At 38.7% G+C, this 23433-nt stretch overlaps 1 protein-coding gene across 1 annotated transcript in view; it reads left to right on the top strand.

The window, feature by feature from the left end:
- Positions 1 to 23433, top strand: part of LOC118469314 (uncharacterized) — an 88248-nt gene that overhangs the window by 14623 nt on the left and 50192 nt on the right. Inside the window, exons 3-6 of the mRNA XM_055006610.1 lie at positions 1207 to 1390; positions 5003 to 5467; positions 6218 to 6694; positions 13025 to 13171. Of these exons, the coding sequence (XP_054862585.1) occupies positions 1207 to 1390; positions 5003 to 5467; positions 6218 to 6694; positions 13025 to 13171 (1273 nt within the window). The remainder of the gene's footprint in view (positions 1 to 1206; positions 1391 to 5002; positions 5468 to 6217; positions 6695 to 13024; positions 13172 to 23433) is intronic.

Below are 23433 nucleotides of genomic sequence, written 5' to 3'. Positions count from 1 at the left end.
TAATAATATTATCAATTAATTTTGTTTTTAAAAAAAATCCTTTTCTTTTATAATTAGTCATGCATTTTTTCATATATATTGTTTTTTTCTTTTAAAAATGTATTTAGAATTATTTTTTGTTTTATTGATTATTGGCTGAATTTCTTTTTATTTATCATAGAATTTTTAAAATATTTTTTTCACTTGTTAATTTTTTTATTTCATTTGATAAGATGTAATTTATTTACATTATTTATTGTATTTTTTTAACTTTTCATTTACTTTTCATTTACCATTTTCAATAAGTAATAATAATAACAATTTTATTTTTAAAGTTTTTTTCCTGTTTTTTTTTCTTTCACAATTACTACTTGTCATATATTTTTGGCTTATATATTTATTGTATTTTTTAAATTTAAAAAATGTGTTTAGAATTATTTTGTTGTAAGTTTTATTGATTATTGGCTTAATTATTCTTTATTGTATTGTATTGTATTCTTTATTGTCTTTATCATATGTAATTTTTAAAATCTTTTTTCACTTTTATTCAAGTTTTTATTTTATTTGATAAGATGTAATTTATTTATATTATTTATATTCACTTTTAATTTACTTTAAATTTGTTATTTTTAATAATTAATAATAACAATTTTGTTTCTAAAATGTTAGCTTATTCTGTGTTTTTAATTATCATATGTATTTTTTAAATTAATCAATTAATTTTGTTTTTAAAATATATTTTCCTATTTTTTTCATAATTAGTGCTTTCCATACATTCTTTTTCTGATATATGTATGTAGATATGTATGTGTATATATATATATTAATTAATTAATTATAATTTATAAAAATTTTGTATATTTTTTCTTAGAATTTATAATAAATTCTAATTAATTTATATATATATATATATATATATATATATATATATATATATATATATATATATATATATATATATAAAAATAAAAATAAATTATGCATTATTATATGTTTATTTTTGTGATATGTTTATTGTGTTTTTCTATTTGAAAAAAATTTATCTAGTTTTTTTATTGTGAGTTTGTTTACTGTATGTTTACTTTTTGCAGTTTTTTTCAGTATTTTTTTTTTTTTTTTGACAAAATCCATACCAGGACAAATAGAGCATTTGATGCTAAAAAATAGGTCACGTCTGCTTTTATCTTGCACCTAACGTAAAATATTTCTCTTTGTTTCCTCCTGCAGGTCCATGATCGTCCGGCTCATCGTCCCTCTCTGTGTCCTCGCTTCCTGTCTCACATGAAAGCTCGTCCTGAAGCCTTGATTCCTCCTCGTTACCTGAGCTCCAAGTCTGTTCAACAGCTTCCATCTCAGGGGAAGGAGCAGAATCCACCTGCTGTAGCTGCCCCGAAGACCCACATGTTGGCAGGTGAGTCTGATCAAAAAACCAGCTGGTGCTTTCACACCCTGGCAGCCACCACAGGGGGAGTTCACCGGCTCCTTTAACGCCACGTTTCTGCTCATTAACAGCCTTTCTCGCCTTTTCTTCCCCTCCTGAGCGGTGGAGGTGGAGGCCACCGGGCTTGTTGTTAGCTCTTAATCTCTCTCTGCAGTTGTGTTTGATTAAGTCGGGGTGTCCAACATGCGGCCCGTGGGCCAAAAGCGGTCCTCCAGAAGGTCCAATCTGGCCCTCAAAGCGTAAAAATTACAGAGAAGACATTAACTGCAGATTGGAAATTAGTAAAATTATAAATTTAAACTAATTTCTAGACCATGACAAGTTGCTTTGATCATAAAGTAAAATACTAGATTGTTCTTTTGTCATTTTGTGTCTCATTTTTGTAATATTTTGTCTTGTTTTTGTTGTTTTTTTTGTCTTATTTTTTGTCAGTTTGTTTCTTATTTTTGTCTCGCTTGTGTTTTTGTCATATTTTTGTCACTTTGTGTTTCACTTTGTTCGTTGTTTGTGTTGTTTTTGTGATTGTGAGTTTTTTTTGTCGCACTTGTGTCATTTATCCATTTTTTTGTCGCTTTGTAATTTTTTTGTCACAAACAACGGAGACATTAGGAATTGTGGTTATTTATAGGTTATTGTGCTGTGATTTTACTGGTCACTGGAGATCAGATTGGGCTGAATGTGGAACCTGAACTAAGATGAGTTTGACACCCCTGGGTTAAGTCTCACCTCTCTGCTCTGGGCGAGGAAGTGCCCCAGAGCGCCGCCCTCCTGGTGGTCGTCTGGAGTTAGAGAAAGGCCTGGTGCCGCTCCTTTCAGAGCCCGGCTTCTGATGTGATGTGAAGGCATTTTTGTCCCGGCGCACACCTCAGCCCCGCAGCAGGGCACGGCTTTGTTGTGTGTGTGTGTGTGTGTGTGTGTGTGTGTGTGTGTGTGTGTGTGTGTAAGGGTGTGTGTCTGTGTGTCTGTGTGCGTGTGTGTGCAGAGCCGAGGAGGGGGGCATTTCTCAGCACCGGGGTCTAACACTAATTATTCTACCATATGGTGGTCGTCTCCCTCACAATCGTCCTGAACCCTCCTCCCTGAAGAAACGTGCTGCGCCCGACGCCGTGGCTTTGCTCTGACACATGTCATTCATATGCACATCAGCACACACACACACACACACACACACACACACACACACGCACCAGCTCGCGTACACTTGTGTGTGTGTGTGTACAACAGATGGCAGTGGCAGGGCAGTGAAAGAGGAGGCAGTGCAGAAATGTGCTCTCCAGTGTGTTCTCTTTATCCCCCTGTGCTGACTCTTCTTGGCAGCAGACCCCCAGGAAACAAGAGCAGATTGTCTGACACCCTCCACCCCTTCACCCCTACAGCAGCCACACACACACACACACACACACACACACACACACGGTGGTCAACAAAAAAATAGGAGGAGGGAGAGAGGAAATGGGCGGATTTGAAGTTTGTGGAAGCGAATGTTCGAGGGATTAAAGGAAACGTGGAAATAAGAGCTGGAGAAGGAGAGATAATAATTGTGGTAGGAAACACAACAGATGTGGGTCAATATATAAATGAGGGGCTTTTGAAGTCCATGGGATATATATTTTTATTAAAAATGTCATTATGATCATGTCTTTACAAATTCCATAATTATTTATTATGTAAACAATCACTTATTAATAAAAAATGACTGGATATCACTAAAATGTCAACTAAATAACCGCCTGAATTTAATAACAACCACCTTCTAATTAGCTAAACAATAATAAGATGAGCTGATTCAGAAATAGGTTTGATTGTGTTCTTTTTATTAAGTTGAGATGACTCGAAAATTGTCTAAAATGACTTGAAAATGATCCATACTTCCAGAAAATTAGTCCAGAATGACATGAAATTTGTCCTAAATGACTTGAAAATTATCCCAAAGACACAAAAATGATCCAAAATGACGAGAAAAGATCCAAGCCGACATAAAACTTGTCCAAAAGGACTCAAAAATTGTTCATAGTGACTTGAAAATAATCCATAATTACAGAAAATTAGTCCAGAATAACATGAAATCTGTCCTAAATGATAAAAATTGTCCAGGGTCAACATATAACTGAGGGACTTTTGAAGTCCATGGGATATGTCCTGCATACCTTTTTATTAAAAGTAAAAAAAAAAAAACTAATGTTTTTATGATCATTATGATCATGCCTTTACAAATTCCATAATTATTTATTATGGAAACAATCACTTATTAATAAAAAATGACTGGATATGACTAAAATATCAACTAAATAACAGTCTGAATTTAATAACAACCACCTTCTAATGAGCTAAACAATAATAAAATGAGTTTATTCAGAAATAGCTTTGATTGTGTTCTTTTTATTAAGTTCAGATAATCATGACAGATATTTCGTTTTTGGCAATATATCAAATTTTATATGGAAAATAACAAATTGTGTCACTTTAAACTGAGTTCCCCATTATAGAAACACCTCTCAAGGAAGTGTGTTGATTCCAGATCACATGACCTGCTCCATGTTTTGTGTCTTGTTTTTGTCATTTTGTGTCTTGATTTTGTCATTTTGTGTCTCAGTTTTGTGTTTTTTTGTCTCATTTTTATTTTAGTTTTTACAGTTGACAGCTCCTGCATCATCATACTGTGCAATGAAAACGTTACTCAAACATTAAAAATGGTCCAGGTCAACTTTTTCATATCTCTTATGTTTATTGAGTTATTTCAGCTGAAGTTTGAAGCTTTTTGTTTAGTATATATTGCAAACTTTTCATAATGTTAATCTCATTTAATTTTTCTGCTGTCTTTCTTCTCTTCTTCTTTTTTTTATGTCAAAACAGAGAAGCTTGTCTTCTGCAGAGAGTGACTTTAGACCTCTGACCGAGTGTCAGGGCTATAGAGATCTAGAAATAACACAAATGATCACAATCCTCTGAAAAATATGATGGATGGATGATCGATAGACTATAGATAGATAGATAGATAGATAGATAAACTGACTATGGATGGATGATAGACTATAGATAGATAGATAGACTGAGTATGGATGGATGGATGAATAGATACTTTATTAATCCTGAGGTAAATTCTAGTGTTCAGCAGCTTACATGCAACAACAGAAATAACAAAAATACAGGACAGGCAGGTTAGTAACATTAACATTAAAGGTTAGTATATCCTCTGACAAACTTGCTGCACAATACTATAAAACTATGAAACTATAAAAACCAAGCAGTGCTGTTTGCAGTTTTTAACACCTGTAACTGTGTGGCCGGCTGCAGTGTGATCATGTGTGCTCTGCTGCCCTCAGGTCTGATTACTACAGTGAATATTGAGTTGGGAAACTGGCAGCTGCTCCAGTGGGGCGATTTCTGGCTGCCTTTGTTCACAGGCTGAGCCACTCAGCAGGGAGACAAGTGTTCCTCAGGACTGAGCAAAGTGGGAATGAAAATGTCAGCAGCAGACCTTGGACATTTTAAAGATCTGCATCATGTTGACCTTTGCAGAAAAGGGAAGAGAGACTCTTTGAGTGAAATAAACCTGAAAGAAATGTTTTGTTTTTATTAAAGGACGCTTCCATCTTGGTCCTGATAGAAGAACCAGTGGTGTGCAGAATGCTGGTCTGATCACAGGAAGGCGTTCTGCTGTTGCTGTTCCTCGTCTCCGGCTTCCTGCTACTCCACCTCCATCCACCATTAATCCAACACCTCCCCAACCCAACACACCTCAGCCTGACGCTGAAGGACAGCAAAGCCAGACAAACATTGCTCCATCAACTCCCTCCTGCCTGCCTCCTCCTCATCCCGAGCATCAAAAAGATGAAGTTCCTGTCAGGGAAAAGCTGCTGCAGCCTGCTGTGGTGGAGCCAGACGTGGATCTGAACATCAGACCTGCTGGATCGACGCTCTCAGCATCTCCAACCTCACTCTCACAGGGATCTCTGTCAGATTTAAGTCGTCCACCTTCCAGTTTATTCAGCCGAAGCACCGACCTCTCTAGTGGCAGGAGCAGCGTCCTGAGTGATAAAACCACTGGTAAAACTTTGATTCTACCAGTGAGCCGCCTTCATATGAACAGAAGGATGCCAACAAATTACACTTTGACTACAATTTGACCAATTCGTTTAATCAATTAAAGGGAAAAAAATCCTTTTACAAGTTGACAGTTTATTGTGATGTCTTCAGAAACCCGTAACTCAAATATATTTGCTTTAACCCTGTAAAACCCACTGTTGCAAAAATACATCAGTTTATATATGTGTGTGTGTGTGTGTGTATATATATGTATGTATATATATATAAAATAGATATATATGATAAAGTATATATATTTAAAATAGGAAAAAATAAAACTGATGTATTTTTGCTAATTTTTTGCTAATTTTTTTCTATATTTCGGTATATATACCGAAATTTAGAAAAAAATTAGCAAAAAAATAAAACTAAAAAGAAAAAAGCATATATATATATATATATATATATATGTATATGTATATGTATATGTATATGTATATGTATATATATATATATATATATATATGTATATGTATATGTATATGTATATGTATATATATATATGCTTTTTTCTTTTTAGTTTTATTTTTTTGCTCATTTTTACTAAAGCAGTCGCTGTTGATGAAGTGAGAAGAGCATAGCTAGTTGGATATTTGAAATGAGACAATAGAAAATAACTTTCCCATGGCTGCGGCTTACACTCCAGATTGTGTGATTCCAGGTAGGGAACAGTGTGTTGAATTAATTAAATTTTCTTCTGTCTTTTTACAGCAGATATCCTGGACTTGGATCCAGAGGGCAGCGCTCGTTTGTCCCCACTTCAGCCTTCCCCAACGATGCCGTTACCTCTGACTTCTCCAGCAGGATCCAACCTTCATCAGTCCTTTAGCAGCACCAAATCTCTGCTCTACGAGCCGCTGTTTGGCCAAACCAAACCCCTCTCTCCTCGCCAAGCAGCAAGTTTCCATCTGAATTCAGATAAACCTCCGAGTAGCAGCAGGAGAAGCACGAAAACAGCAGAAAACCTCCACCTCGATCCATCTGTTGGTCCTGATCTCAACCCGTCCTTGGACTCCGATCGAGGTCGTGCTACGCCGGCTTTTCGCTCCGCCACTTGGTCTTCCTGTCCGAGTCCACAGAGGACCACTCCCCACTCGGGGTCAGCAGCAAAGGTGACCCCTTCTCGTCCGGCGTCTCGGCTGGAGCCTTACCGCTGGCCCGTCCTGCCTCCCATCTCCCCTGCCAGAGGTGAGAAATGAGCTCTGCCGGCCACATATGGGCCGTTCACAGCCTCCTCCTGCCCACTTTCTTAGGGTTCTGATTGTTCTGAGCATGGCTGGACATCCACCCGGAGACAAAGAGATCAGGGCCAGACATAGAAATCAAAGCCTGCTGCAACAGCGAGGCGTTCAGATGCTCCAGCCCCCGTCAACACGTTGTCATAGCATTGCTGTCAGCCTGTTTTTCCCCACCTCCTCCCACCACATAATAAATAACGCAGAAAGCTTTTCTTTTTCCTCTAAATCAGCAATAGAAAGGAGGGCCTTTGATGAAAAGCTGGTACCGTTTGATTCCCTGTTCAAAGGCGTGGGGCCCCAACAATAGAAGTCGGGGTCCCTACCTCGTGTTCCGTGCCTCTCAGCCTCAGCTCCCCCATGCCTTCACTATTCTCCAGGCTCTGAGAGGGAGACGTGTAGCCGATGGTCATAAATCCACGCTGACCACCGCTAGCTGACGGCAAAAACACAGAGGACTGCCACAATAGAATACCTCCATGGCTTTCCTGCGGCCACTAATTTACCGTTCCCAATGGGGATAAAGGATGAGGCCACTGACATCTGACTTCTCCAGGAACTTTATGAAAGAAAGCAAACAATGTGGAAATTGTGTAGGGATTTTCTCCTGTCTATCAGAGACATGTACTGTTCTCTGTGTGGCGCTGTGCTGCAGGGGGGCTGGTTCTGTATCGGAGCACGCTGTTCTCTTCACGGCAGACACAGGGCGAGTGTCACTGGTTCATTTATCTCACCGCAGATGGAGGCAGTTCAGGTTCAATGTGGCCTCAGCGTGGTAGCGTGTAAGGCTTAGAAGATAATTCCAGTTTATTAAAACTTCGGTTGTATTCTTCTAGGTGTAGACATAACTTCGGTTAGTTATGATGGACCACGCTCTCTTATAGTTTAGGAATATGTGCACCTCTACAAATAGATGAAAACCACCAAAGTTTGTCCATAAACTTTATGTATAAATTGATATTAACCCTCGTGTCGTCCTGCGGGTCAAAATTGACCTGTTTTAAAGTTTGAAAATGTGGAAAGAAAATGTATTTTCACAGTGAAACTTCTGATGTCCACATTTTCAACATTTTTGGGAAATCTTTGAACATTTTTTGGTAGAAAAAAAGAAATGTTAAAAATGTTTCTTAAGAACATTCACAAAAAAAATCAACAAAAATCCAGAGATTTTTTTCTGAATGTTCTTAAAGAAAATATTATAACTTTTACTGATATATATGGAATCACTTTAGATATTTTTAGGATTTTTGGGAAGATTTTTACTCATTTTTTTGAAAATATTTACAAGAATTTTCTTGCCAAATTTAGGGGATTTTTTTAAAATAAAACTTTTAAGAGAAACTTTTAAGGAATTATTAGAATTTTCTTCCTGAAGGTTTTGCAAATTTTCTGAAATTTGGGGAATTTTTTTGCTGAATTTTTGGATTTTTTTCAGACAAGGAAGCCGTGTTTTTTGGTGCCTGTAAATGAGGACAACAGGAGGGTTAACAATGGACAACTTGGGTCAGTTAACTCCAATTTTCTTCCAAACACAGTGACAGTAATTCTTAGCAGTGATAACACCCCAAGAAGAGCTGGAGTTACTGAGCCGTGCACCATCTTTATGCTGAGTGTTGGTCATTTTTCCATGACTATAGGACACCATTATACTTTTCTAAATCTGTTGGTCAGATCATGATGTCAGTTTATCTTATTTCACCCGTAGATCACTTTACAGAAGACATTAGGTTATCATTAGGTCATCTTTTACAGAGAACATGCCCAGACGTGCAAACTTTTGCTCCACATCTTACTCTTATTATTCTGTGATAGACTTCATACATATTATTATAATTAGGGCTGGGACTTTAACGTGTTAATTTCGATTAAGTAATTACAGAAGAAATAACGCGTTAAATAAATTAACGCATTTAATCGCGCCTTTCTCAGTTCCATAATTTGTGGCACACTGATAAACACTCCAGCACAACAGGTGGCGGTAATGAACCTAAAGTCTGTCTGCAGTGTACGGTCTATGGTCTGCAGTGAAGAAGATACACAGGAGTGACATCAGCACACAAGGAGGTTTGGTGAACAGTGAAGGAAGATGAGACTCATTGTGCTTGTTGGGAGGAAAGTTTTCTTTTAAAAATCTCCCTGATGTCAGTTTGGATAAAAGCCTGGTTGTTTGCAAATTCTGCAACAAAGAGTTTTCAGATCACTGCATCACTTCAAGCCGACATTATCACCTCAATGTAAAACATGTTGCTGTTAGCACCAGAGCTAACATTAGCTAAGACAGTACTGCTAACGGCTAATGGTGTAGCCATCCCATAATAGACCAGTTTAGAAGACACCTAAAGTGTCTGTCTGTCTGTCTGTCTGTCTGCATGTCTGCATGAAACATTACTCAAAAACTGACTAACAGATTTGGATGAAATTTTCAGAGAAGGTCAGAAATGACACAAGGGCCAAGTGATTAGATTTTGGCAGTGATGCGGCTTATAGTCTGGATCCACGGATTTGTTAAGGATTTCCCATTGCCACTTATAACTGCCGGCCCGGCGTCGCTGTAACCATGACATGAACACTGTTTCAGTTACCTGCTAATGATCACATAATTGCGATCCTACTACAAATTGACTGTGATTTATCAGTTGGAAATCATAAAAGGAACAAATGATTTAAATGTGGGGTGTTTCTGAGTCCTGCTACATATTTAGGTCACATGATGTAGCAAACCCCAGCCAGACAATGGTGAAGCTCCTGATGTTTCACAAAGCCTTTATTTACGTTCAGCCGTCAGCCTTATTTTGAACACAATTTCACCTTTCTGTCCTTCACTCCTATCTTCAGGAAACACCATCAGAGCTTGTCTCCATTCCAGCTGCTTCTAAGTTCAGACACATCCTTTGCTAGACAGCAACAGCGTGGAACCGTTTTCTTTCATCTTCACGTGAATTTTCGGACTTTTTGGCAGCATCTTCGTCATGTCAAGAAACCGCTTCTTAGATAAACACTTCCTGTGCTGCTGGAATGGTGAACAAAATAAAAGCATTGAGGGAACAGTTATTTTAGCACTAGCAAAACAAAGGCTTGCCAAAAGTGATGAACTGATCAACAGACTTTTATAAGAGTAATTTACACGCAATTCGGTATCCATACATAACATGCACATGCATAACACATGCCTGTGCTCAGCGCAAGGTCATTTTTTAATAAAGATTTCATCCGTCGGAAATGATGCATCAACCGAGCAGCCTTGGCGGAGGACTGCGCTCTCTGAATGCTTTTCTAGTTATGTATTTTATGCATATGTTCTAACTCTGGTCTTCAGTCTAGTAGCATTTGCCATAATTATATCATCTTTTTCTTTTAGCGCATCGTACCCAAAGAGTACTACACTACACCACATCTAGTAGTTAGTAGCAGATGAGGTGTTTTTTATCTGAAGCAGCAAATCCAGCCTTACAACCCCAGTTTGATCCCTCATACAGCAGCAGAGACTCTCCTCATCTCTCTCAGCCCTTTGTGACCCTGAGCATGGCTTTCTCAGATCACCAACGGCGCACAGAGTGACCTCAAACTGACCCGTTTTGAGCAACATCTCCAGAGTTTAACTGTCCCCGACAAAGAGGCCAGGCACTGTCCTGGCCCGGCCTGGCCTCTCCACTCGGGGCCTTTCAGCCTGGCACTGAGACCAGGAAAAGAGGGCCGCCGGCACACAGAGGAGGCGTTGTCTTTCTCCAGCTCTGTCAAATCAAACCCACTGACCCCTCCGCCGCCACCCTTAACCTCCCCGAAAAACTCACTCCGACTCTCCGCAGCCCTCGTCGGCTGAGAATGACAGCCGAGTTGACAGCAGCAATATGCTTTGAAGTGTCAAGTCAAGTCCCTCCATTGTCTCCGTGAGTAGAGCGCCGAGCCGCTCAAGTGCACAATGGTGCGGCGGTGTGTGCACGTCGTCGTTCACATACTTGACTGCGCGAGGGTGGCTTCATGTGTACATTTATACTCGTCCATGTGGGCAGAGGAGTTGAGTTTGCCTTTTCCTTTGGAGCCTCTGTATATATTATCCTTTTGTCTGGGCCAAGCTGTTCTGCATTTCTAATGTGAGAAAAGCCTCAACAAGCCTCTTTCAGGGCGACGACAAAACACACCACCCAGTGCAACAGTTTCACTCGCTAATCCCCTGATTTTTAAACCAGGCAGAGTGAAACAGTTTTGTTTTGATGGTCTGAGAGGAGATAGGCAATTAGTTTGACAGTTTTTAGCACTGCTCTGAGTGAGGTCTGTGGTAATTAGAGCTTTAGGGCAGCTTTTCTTGCTCTGTGTTTATCGAGGCTGAGATGAAACTGCTTTTGGCCCGAGGTCTGACTGTAACTCTGTCGTTAGACCGTCATGCCTCACCTGAGGGGCTGCACTCGTGCACGTCCTGCATTTGTGTTGGGAGGTGTCCGTGTCTTAGAGTGAAACGCCTTGAAGGGACGGGCGTTAACTGATCCGATGACAACATTCAGCCATTATGGACGAGATACAGTCTGAAAAATGTCGTCCAGGAGTGTTTTTGTCTTTAGCTTCTGTGCTATTCCCATTAGTTATCCATTAAAACTCAAAATACAAAATACTGATAATACTTTATTACTAATTTAATGATACTAATGTAGTTTTTGTGATTATCAGGTTTTTAGGTTTTTCAAAACAAACAATTCTACCAAACATATAATTCATAGTTTGAAATAGTTTGACATGTTTGGAAAAACCTACTTGCTGAGCTCTAGATAAGAAATTGAATTTATTATTTGCATGGATCCTTTCATTCTTTCATCTAAGTTTTTAAAATATTACAAAATATAATTATTATGCTACTATACTGTAAGTACTTTTTTACTGCATTGTGAAGTAGGTCTCATAGTATATTTTTCTGTGTATGGTTTTGAAAATAGTGCTGGATAAGGTTTATAAATTATCTTTTTAATTGTATTCCAAGTCAAATAATTTCCTCATTTACACATTATTTTAAATAATTAATTATATTTCAGTGTCGCAACGCTGAAATATGTTGTGTTGAATTTTCTCTTAATTTGTAAGCTAAACTTAGCATAGCACTAACAGTCACTTTTGTTCATTCATGTTAGCTATAGACAAGAAGTAAGAAGTTTAACAAGAGTAAATATTGTTATTCCATCTTACCCGATTTTCCATTTCTTTTACAAGAACATCCAAAAATATTGCTTTTTTTTAACCATTTCATATGATGTCCATTTGAAGCTACAGCTAGGAGATGTTAGCTCCTAGCTGTAGGACATGTTAGCTCCTAGCTGTAGGAGATGTTAGCTCCTAGCTGTAGGAGATATTAGCTCCTAGCTGTAGGAGATGTTAGCTCCTACCTGTAGGAGATGTTAGCGCCTAGCTGTAGGAGATGCTAGCTGCTTGCTATAGGAGATGTTAGCTCTTAGCTGTAGGAGATATTAGCTCCTAGCTATAGGAGATGTTAGCTCCTAGCTGTAGGAGATATTAGCTCCTAGCTGTAGGGGATGTTAGCTGCTAGCTGTATGAGATGTTAGCTACTAGCTGTAGGAGATATTAGCTCCTAGCTGTAGGAGATTTTAGCTCTTAGCTGTAGGAGATATTAGCTCCTAGCTATAGGAGATGTTAGCTCCTAGCTGTAGCGGATGTTAGCTCCTAGCTATAGGAGATGTTAGCTCCTAGCTGTAGGAGATATTAGCTCCTAGCTGTAGGAGATGTTAGCTCCTAGCTGTAGCTTCTTATACGGCAGTTTAGTTTCAACAGTCGTAGCGGGGTGACACGGCTGACCTGGCTCGATCCGATGTGTCCACCAGCACCTCAAAAGTTCATCAGTTATGCATTGCATCTTCTGTGTTCATTGTGCACAAAATGACAAATGCCAGCTGTTACAGTTTTATGGCTAATTGTGCCATGCTGGCGAGCCAAGCTAACTGTCTCTGGGCTGAAGCTTAATATTTCCCTAACAGACAGAAATGAGAGTAGTATTGATCTTCAAATCAGTTTATTAGTGGTTCAAGGTGAAAATAGATTTTTTTCTTTTCTCTCTGACAAGTCAGTCGGTCTTGACTGAGAAAATCTAAGACTGAATCACCGTAATATGATCATAACATAATATGTCCCCCAATGCAGTGTCCTCATTTAACAGTCACATTTTCTTTACTGTGTTTTTTTATTTTCTAGTGCAACAACCACTGTGCCCACATGTGTCATTTAGAAAACATTTAATCTTCATCATCATCACCATAACAATAACGCCCACTCTGTGTTGTTGCAGGACGATCTGCAGCGTCACACTGCTCAGAGTTCAGCTGCACTCAGTCTTGTGTGTTTGATGAACTGGAGGCTATCGCTCCTCTGTCAGCTTCCTGTTTGTCTCTGGATGAACCGTCAGACTTGTCAGGCAGCCCTTCACCTGACACAGGTAACACTCACATACAGCAAGAGCTACTACTAACAGTTATTTTTGATATACAGTCATGGAAAAAAATGATTAGACCACTCTTGTTATCTTCAATTTCTTGTTCATTTTATTGCCTGGTACAACTAAAGGTACATTTGTTTGGACAAATATAATGATAACAACAAAACTAGCTCATAAGAGTTTAATGTAAGAGCTGATATCAGACATTTTCTATGTTTTTCTTGATAATAACCAAAACACTTCAGTTCTTCCATCATTAGCTATGGCATTGTTCTGCCAAAAACAGCTTTTAGGATTCCATGTTTTCTTTTCTGTCTGTTTTAGTCACATGATCCACACAGGAGTTAGTACTTGATTGCATAACCATTGTTTTTGATGACTGCAGCCATGCGTCTTGGCATGCTCTCCACCAGCTTCTGACATTGTTCTGCTGTCACAGCAGCCCATTCCTGTTGCACTAATTCAAACAGATTTGCTTTGTTTTTGGGCTTGTGGTTTTCCATTTTGCGTTTGATGATTTTCCACAAGTTTTCAATTGGATTTAGATCTGGTGATTGAGCAGGCCAAGGCATGGTTCTAATGTTCTGGTTCTCCATCCAGGCTTTAACTGACCTTGCTGTGTGACAAGGGTCATTGTCTTGTTGGAAAATCCAGTCATTGGAGGCAGGAAAGAGTTTTCCAGCTGATGGAAGAAGACTGTTTTCAAGAGTAGTCCTGTACCTGACCTGGTTCATTCGCCCTTCACACAGGTGCATTTGCCCTGTTCCACCCAGACTGAAACAACCCCAGACGGTCACTGATCCACCCCCATGTTTTAATGTAGGGGCAAGACAGTCTGGTTTGAAGGCTTCTCCAGGCTTCCTCCTAACCAGTAAGTTGGCTGAAGTGGACATCAACTGAAAACTGGATTCATCACTGAAGAGAACCTTAGTCCAATCATCAACAGTCCAATCCTTGTGATCCCCAGCAAAGAGTAACCGGGCTTTCCTCTGCCTTTCATTGATGAAGGGCTTCTTCCGTGCTCTGTGTGACTTCAGACCAGCTTCAAGAAGTCGGTTTCGAACTGTCCTTGCAGAACAAGTCACATTTCTGGACAGTTCCCACTCATTTTTAAGGTCCCTGGAGGTCTGACGACGATTCCTGACACAGGAACGGATGAGTGCACGGTCATCTCGTGGGGTAGAAAGACGCTTCCTTCCGCGACCAGCTAGCAGTTTGGTAGAACCATGTTGGGCTTGTTTTTTCTTGGTGTAGTGAACGGCTGTCTTGGAGATCTTCAGTTTCTTCGCTACCTGTCTCTCACTCATGCCAATTTCCAGCAGTGTCAAGATGGCTGCCTTTGTGGCTTCACATAATTCTTTAGTTTTAGGCATTATGTGAGAGCTGACAACTTCTGAGTTGTGCTACGGCTTGAACGTAAGCAGGAAACTACTCTAGGCCTTTGCATGTGCAGTGCTGCTGATGACATGAAATGGCCTCTTATATACTCTGGGAATACAATGAAGCTTAAAGATGTCAAACAGGAAATAAAGTAATCAGTGGCATTGTTTAGCATTTGGGCCATTGCGCTGCTCCTCCTCTTTGCTTTTATCGTGATCACCTGCGAGCAGCCTGGCGAATCCCTTTGTTTGTCCATCCCACCTCTGTAGTTGTGCCCACCTACAGCCTGAGGAGCTGAAGGACTGGTTCAGACAAGCAATCTCCTCATACCAAAGTGCCAGGGGGACTTTCAGTTTTGCAGTGGCAGCTCATAGGAGAAGCTGAGTGGCCCAGGTGACAGTTAGTTGACAGAAGTTTGCTTTTGGTTATGTTATGTTCTTTTATTTCTGTAGCACCCATTTTTGCATTTAACTCCCTCACTTTTTGTTTTATTTATTATGTACACCTTCTTTTTAAAATGAATTACAGTCCGTCACTCTTTAATTCAGCTTTGTGTTACGCTCTTTGTTACCACCTGACTACGCTAGACAGCTGGGCTATAAGAAGCGAGGCTCGTCCCTTCCGGAGTTGAAAAGGCTGTGGTTTTTTTTGGAGGGTAACTTATTGTTTAGTAAATATGGCAGCTGTGTTTAATTTAGATCCCTATTGTCGTGTTGATTGTGTTCTTCAGGTAATGTACCTTCAGTGTTACCAGGCATTGAAACGAAGAAGACATTGAAGAAAACAAGGGCGGTCCAGTGATTTTTTTTCCATGACTTCTTTGAAGTCATGGAAAAGTCATGAAGTCATGGAAGTAATCTTTCCATGACTTTCCATGACTTCTTTGAAGTCATGGAAAGATTACTATGTGAAATGTTTTTAGCCAGGCTAGGTGTGCCATGTTGCTTGGTTGGTCCACCACTTTGGTTTGGACTATGACTTGCTGTGAATTTTGACAGACATTCATGGTTCTCAGATGATATACCGTACTGACTTTGGTAATAGCCTCGCTTTTCTTCTAGTGTCACTATGAGGTGGAAATTTCATGTTTTCAGTCAGAAGCCTCAACAATTATTTGATTTTTTTGGTATAGACATTCATAGCCCCCAGACAGTCTACCCCAATGACTCTAGTATAAGTCTAACTTTTCTTTCAGTGTCACATAACTATTTTTAGTAAATCAACTACTCAACAGATTGACTTGAATTTTGGTACAGACATTCATGGTGTCCAGACAATATACCCTACTGACTGTGGTAACGGTTTAATTTTTTTCTAGCACCACCGTGTGTTTGAAAATTGAAATGTTTAGTCAAACTTCTCAACAACTATTTCAAGGATTTCCATGAACTTACATACATGTATTCATGGTCCCCAGCTGGTGTGTTCTGCTGATTGTGGTAATCCCCAGACCTTTCTTCTAATACCATCATGAGATTGATATTTTAGAGTTTCATTTAAATGTCTCCACAGCTATTTCACAGGTTCTGATGAGTTTCGATACCGAGATTCATGTTCTCCTCAGGATGAACTGCAATCCCACTGGTGACTTTTGCTTTGTCAGCTGGTATGAATTTCAGTTTGTACGTTATTTTGGGATAGATACATGGATGGATAGATCTAGAAGAAATATAAATATTTACAGAAAACTGCAACTGAATGCAGAATTGCATTTCATAGTTAGCAGGTTTTTAGCATGCTAGCATGGTGTTCATGGTAAAAGATGTCATTGTGGTGCTAGCAAGGCTGTCAACCATTAGCTATGTTTTTAGATAATTTGATAAATTGTAGATAATCTGTAAAAGGCTACGAACTGTTGTCCGATCAGCAAACACTCAAAATATTTAATTTACACATGGCAACAAAGGAGTAAATTCTCATTTGAGGGCCTGAAATTATCAGTGGCTTGAGCCATTTATTTTCTGGGTTTTTTTGTTGCTATTAAACTGTAATTTAAAATAAATTCATCAATTAGATTAAGAAGTCTTCTGTTTGTCTTGTGTAAATATGCATTGTTTGCTGCGGTTCACAGGTTAACCGTGTTTGACGGTTCAGACAGGTTTTATTCTGGCTCAGCTTTCATTGTTTTGTGGCAGAAGAACAAAAGTCCAAATATGATTGAAATTCTTTTAAAAAGTCATGTTTGCTGTTGTTTCCACCTTTGCGTGGCTCGCAGTAATGTCTCAATTAGACATGCTCTCCTACCTCTGTGACGTCCGCCTTGTTGCAGACAGAGATGGGCTTATCTGAGCACTCACTGTGCCAGGTCTTTGTATCGGCCTAACAAAGGCAGAGTAAATGTGATGTGTGTGTGCATGGCTGTGGTAGATAGCATGTGTGTGTCCTGGAGGTGGTTCAGTGGGCTGCAGAGAGAGAAGTTAGCCAATGAAGACTTCCTCCACCTCCCTCATGGCCTGCTAATCCCTGACAAGGTGTTTAACCTGCTTGCTTGACCCGAACCTCTGTCTGACCCCGACAGCCTTTGCCCCGGGGAAGTGGAAGGATCAGGACGGCCGCTGCCACAGCAACCGGTGTGATAAAATCAACACAGGGCTCAGGCCAGACGCTCCGCCAAATGTGAGCTAATGCTTCAGACTGATTTTATCAGACTGACGTGAAGCACAATTTACATTTGTATGGGATGTGGCTGATTTAAAGCTTCACAGAGCAGGATTTGTTAAAACAAGATTGATATCTTTTCAGGAGGAGGAATATTGCATCTTCAAATACACACTGTTGAACCCAAACTGCAAAAACACCTCAGAAAAATGGACCCAAACACAACTTGAATGAGTGTAGCTTCCATAGAGCAGATCCAAATGAACCAAAGGGACTAGGACACAGTAATTTATGGTTGAGACAAAGTGCACCACATGAATGTATCTCAGTAAACGAAACACGTAACCAGAGCTGAGTTCATTCAGTTTTTGAAAACACTGATACAGACAACACACAGACCCATAGCATCCTGATGCTACCTGATTCATTTACAGTGAATTTAATCTGGGTCTCAAATAGAAAAATCAACTTTCAACTTGAAACCTCACAAAAAACATGTTCCAGAAATAAAAAAAAAAAAATATATATATATATATATATTACTCTATACTCCCCAACATACAGTCTCACATAGACTCTGGAGAACATCCAGCCATTATCCTCAACGCATCATTAGATGCTAAGAATTACACGGAAGAAGCCCTTCATCAAGGAAAGGCAGAGGAAAGCCTGGTTACTCTTTGCTGGGATCACAAGGATTGGACTGTTGATGATTGGACTAAGGTTCTCTTCAGGGATGAATCTAGTTTTCAGTTGATGTCCACTCCAGCCAACTTACTGGTTAGGAGGAAGCCTAGAGAAGCTACAAACCAGACTGTCTGCCCCTACAGTAAAACATGGGGGTGGATCAGTGACCATCTGGGGTAGTTTCAGTCTGGGTGGAACAGGACAAATGAACCAGGTCATGTACAGGACTACTCTAGAAAACAGTCTTCTTCCATCAGCTGGAAAACTCTTTCCTGCCTCCAATGACTGGATTTCCCAACTAGACAAAGTTAGTTAAAGCCTGGATGGAGAACCAGAACATTGGAACCATGCCTGGTCCTGCTCAATCACCAGATCTAAATCCATAAATTTTACAGGTACAATGCAAGAACAGAAAAAAATACTGCGATGCATAGTCTGGAGTCCTGCTCTATGAGAGTGGATGATATCACATGCAGTTGTTGTGTTAGCAGAGGGAGGGATGTCACTGACAACCAAGATGGCGTGTAAAGAAAAAACCTTACAGTGTGGATGTAGCAGCATGGCTAACACTTTAACATCTGGACTGCAGACTTTTAAGTTTGCTTGATATGAATCCACCATACTTTGGGAAACATCTGAGCTCCAGACTTACGTCTCAGACTCTGGTCAAACTTAAAGTTGGCAAAAATGAGAACTTGAGGCTTCAGTAACTTCACCCTCTCAAAAGACTTGACTGAACTTTTTTGATTTTTGCTCAGGAAACACTTGGAATAGCCAGAATGCTAAAAAAAAAAAAAAAAAAAAAAAAAAGAAATAGGTGTGTCCAGTGGATGCTGACTGACTACAGACTGCAATATCTTCAGTTTTTGCCCAACTGGGAAACTTTGCTACACATTGATCAGTAGCTGTTAACTGTCTAATAATAGCATAAAATGCCTCCAGCAATAATGAAAAAAACAAAAAAACTACCGGACTCTGATCACACATGTAAAGTTACAGGCAGATTGCAACATGTATGGGCTATTTAGACAGCACTTTCTGTCCATCCATCAGGTGGCGCTATAACTGTGACTGTATATTGGCCTGAAATATCATCAGGGTGGGACTGTGATCACATTAGTAAAGTCTGATGCAGACTGGAGCATGTACAGGCCAGTGACACAACATTTGCTGTTTCATGGCGAAGCATTGAAATTCTGATGGCCGACGTTTCCACACCGTCAGACTTTTGTGGATCATTTTGGTAACTTTTGATCATCCGTCCCTGGTGTATATTATAGCCAGATTTCAGCTCTCTCGGGGTTACCCTGCTTGAGTTTATAGCTTTTGAAAATGTCGAAAAATGACTCAAAATTGTTGAAAATATGACACATAATTCAAAATGGCCGACTTCCTGTTGTGTTTTGGGCATGGGTGTCAAGTACAGTTTTTTGCGTTTTGACGAGTTAGATATTCGTACCAAATTTCTTAAGTCTAGGTGACGCGTACTGGCCGTAGTTCATGTTTGAAATTTTCCAGGTGGCGCTATGGAGCCATTTTGCCACATACACGTGCAATTCCCCTAAAATATCAAATTTTTCGCCACTTATGATGTGAAAAAGAAACCAGAGGGTTTCAAAAGGGTCTTCGCACCATCTGCTGCCCGAACCTTAATGCCCATTGTTGGACAAATTATTAATTGATTAGGTGTTTGACAAAAATAAATGACAGCTATTCTCATCACTAATTAAGCATTTGTGTTGCTTCTACTGAGCAAAAGTGCCAAATAATGCAAGATTTGTTCCTTTTCCAGTTAAATATGATTGCAAACTCAACTTTTCAGACTGTTATTTGGGCAGAACAAGCAAATCTTTGCTCAGTGTGACCCTCGTGTCGTCCTATGGGTCAAAATTGACCCGTTTTAAAGTTTGAAAATGTGGAAAAAAATATATTTTCACAGTGAAACTTCTGATGTCCACATTTTCAACATTTTTGGGATTTTTTTTTAGCATTTTTTGGTGTTTCTTTAAGAACATTCACATAAAAATCAACCAAAATCCAGCAGGTTTTGCTGGATTTTGGTTGATTTTTTTGTGAATGTTCTTAAAGAAAACGTAAGAAGTTTTACTGATAAATATGTAATCACTTTAGATATTTTTAGGATTTTTTTCGAAGATTTTTCTCATTTTTTGAAAATGTTTGCAAGAATTTTCTTGCCAAATTTGGGGGATTTTTTTTTTTTTTTTTAAATAAAACTTTTACGGGAAACTTTTAAAGAATTATTGGAATTTTCTAAAGTTTTTGCAAATTTTCAGAAATTTGGGGAATTTTTATATTTTCCAGACAAGGAAACAATATTTTTTGGTGCCCGTAGATGAAGACAACAGGAGGGTTAACTGATGAATTGGCAGTGGAATCAACAATAAAAACTAAAACCTGAATTTCCTCTCATGAGGTTTGCTGACGTTACACTCTGTGAATTCTTTCAGACAAAAACATTTTAATGAGAAGTGTGCCTCTGTGAACCTGAGTGGGTGGTAACCAGTGTGTCCAACACCTTAATCACAGGATTAGTCATTTGTTATCTGCCACTGTGTTTGCTAAGTGTCTTTCAATCTGGTTGCTACTTCTGGCTAATGATGGACTAAAACCCGGCCTAACTGAAAGTGTGTCCCGCCACATTACGTTACAGCCGCGGTTATCCCAGGGATTTCCTCTCAACGACTCCTTCATTTATCAGCAGAGGCAGCAGTTCCTTTTTCACACCTGAAGGATTGATTTTCCCAACTGACAACGCTTCCCTGGAAACTATGCTCCTCTCAAAACAAGAAAAAAAAAAACTATTTCAAAGAACTTTTACCTTGAAATAAGTGAAAAAATCTGCCAATAGAACAAGTGAAAAATGTCTTGGTAAGATTTCTTGAAATAAGATACGATATTTAGAATATTGAGATCTTAAAATTAGCTGGGAAAACTTATTTCAAGCTATATTTTACCAGGATTTTCAAGCTTAGGTGTCTTAATCCTCCTGTTGTCTTCATTTGTGGGCTCCAAAAAATATTTTTCCCTTGTCTGAAAAAAATCTAAAAATTCAGCAAAAAATTCCCCAAATTTATATAAATGTGCAAAATCTTCAGGAAGAAAATTCCTTAAAAATTTCCCTTAAAAGTTTTTTTTTTTTTTTAAATCCCCAAATTTGGCAAGAAATAAAAAAAAAAAAAAAAAAAAAAAAATATATATATATATATATATATATATTTTTATTTATTTATATATATATATATATATATATATATATATATATATATATATATATATATATATATATATATATATATATATATATAAAAATAAAAAATTGTAAATATTTTCAAAAAATGAATAAAAATCTTACAAACAAAATCCTAAAAATATCCAAAGTGATTGCATATTTATCAGTGAAACTTTAAAACGGGTCAATTTGACGTGCAGGACGAATAATTTCAATATTGTTTAGGGGCGGCATGGCTCAGTGGGTAGAGTGGCTGTCTGGAGATTTGCCGGTTCGATCCTCGCCTGGGGAGCTCATGTTAATGTGTCCCTGAGCAAGACACCGAACCCCTAACTGCTCCTGATGGGTCGTTGTTAGCGCCTTGCATGGCAGCTTCCGCCATCAGTGTGTGAATGTGTGTGTGAATGGGTGAATGTGATGTGTAATGTAAAGCGCTTTGGGTATCATTTCCGGTATAGTAAAGCACTATAAAAAATGCAGACCATTTACCATTGTCTGACTCAACAAGATATTTAAGATGCATTGTCTTAAAACAAGTCCCTCCATCTGCTGAAATGTCTCTTGTTAAGTGGATTTATCTTAAATCAAGTGGGATGAGACATTTTGACTAAAAATAAGACAAACAGACTTGGTAAGATGTTGAGTTTTTGCAGTGTTCAAGAGTGGATAACCCAGTCTGGACAAACTCAACACTTGGGAGGTTTTTCTGCAGCTCGGAGGTGTTGCTGGGAAAGCGTGTTGTGTGAAATCCTCTCAGCTCCACACCCAGCCAGCATGGGCTTGGGATTTGCATGGGCAGCGAGCCACACTGTCACTGATCCGCTTTTAATTGGGTGTGATGACGAGAACTTTGGAGCCTGAGGATACGGGGGAGGTGTTGGTGTGTGAGGGTGAGGTGGGGTGACACGGTTGCTCCAGGGCGGAGGGTCTTTGGTTGTGTTGTGTGTAATTTGCAGCAATTTCATAATCCAGTCCAACAAGTCATTCCGTGTAATTTTGAGTCATTATTCTTAAAGGTCAGCAGTTGTGCGTTTGTTTTCCAGCACGTTTCTGTTGGCTTTGTGTCATATTACACTGTCCTACACTTTGCTGACTATATTTGAACAGTTCTATATTTTGAATTAAGACATTTGTGGTTATTAGAGGCTGGATGCTTGACTTTATGGATACCTGGGTTAATGTATAATTGTGTGACTTTTTGTATCATAGTTGACATTTTTGCTGTTTTCAGGCCTAAAATCAACATGGCCGCCTATAACCAAACACCACATGGCATTTTTACACAAAGATTCTTCTAAATATTATATAAACAATTGAGTAAAACTGAGAGTTATTTCTAAAGATATTGTAGTAAACCTGTTGACATGCCATAAATCCACACTTGACTCACACACTACTTTATATTAAATAACTCAGAAAGCCTTGGAGTCTGGCCAGTCTTTTCTTCAGGAGGAAATGACATCATGTGGAGCAGGTCATGTGATGTGGAATTAACACACTTCCTTGAGAGGTGTTTTTGTAATGGGTAGCTTAGTTGAAAATGCTTTCTGAGACACAAAATGACAAAACCGAGACACGAAATGACAAAACCGATACATAAAATGACAAAACCGTTACATAAAATGACAAAAATGAGACATAAAATGACAAAAACAAGACACAAAATGACAAAAACGAGGCACAAAATGACAGAAATGAGACACAAAATGGCAAAAACGAGACACAAAATGGCAAAAACGAGACACAAAACGACAAAACTGAGACACAAAATGACAAAAATGAGACACAAAACAACAAAAATGAGACACAAAATGACAAAACTGAGACACAAAATGATAAAAATGAGACAGAAAATGACAAACAAGACACAACATGACAAAACTGAGACACCAAACGTGCAGCAGGTCATGTGATCTGGAATTAACACACTTCCTTGAGAGGTGTTTTTGTAATGGGGAACTTAGTTGAAAGTCACACAATTTGTTATTTTCCATATAAACTTTGATATATTGCCAAAAAAGAAATATCTGTCATGATTATCCCAACTTAATAAAAAGAACACAATCAAAACTACTTTTGAATAAACTAATTTTATTATTGTTTAGCTAATTAGAAGATGGTTATTAAATTCGGATGGTTATTTCGTTGACATTTTAGTGATATCCAGTCATTTTTTATTAATAAGTGATTTTTTCCACAATAAATAATTATGGAATTTGTAAAGAATTTTTTTCCTTTTAATAAAAATGTATGTGAGATTTATCCCATAGACTTCAATAGTCCCTCAACTATGTATTTTCTCTGCCATGGAAAGGACATTTCAGTTTCAGAAGTATTAAATATTGAT

Source organism: Amphiprion ocellaris, chromosome 21, assembly GCF_022539595.1.
Source record: "Amphiprion ocellaris isolate individual 3 ecotype Okinawa chromosome 21, ASM2253959v1, whole genome shotgun sequence".
Taxonomy (NCBI): domain Eukaryota; kingdom Metazoa; phylum Chordata; class Actinopteri; family Pomacentridae; genus Amphiprion; species Amphiprion ocellaris.
This window is presented reverse-complemented; position numbering and strand designations above follow the sequence as displayed.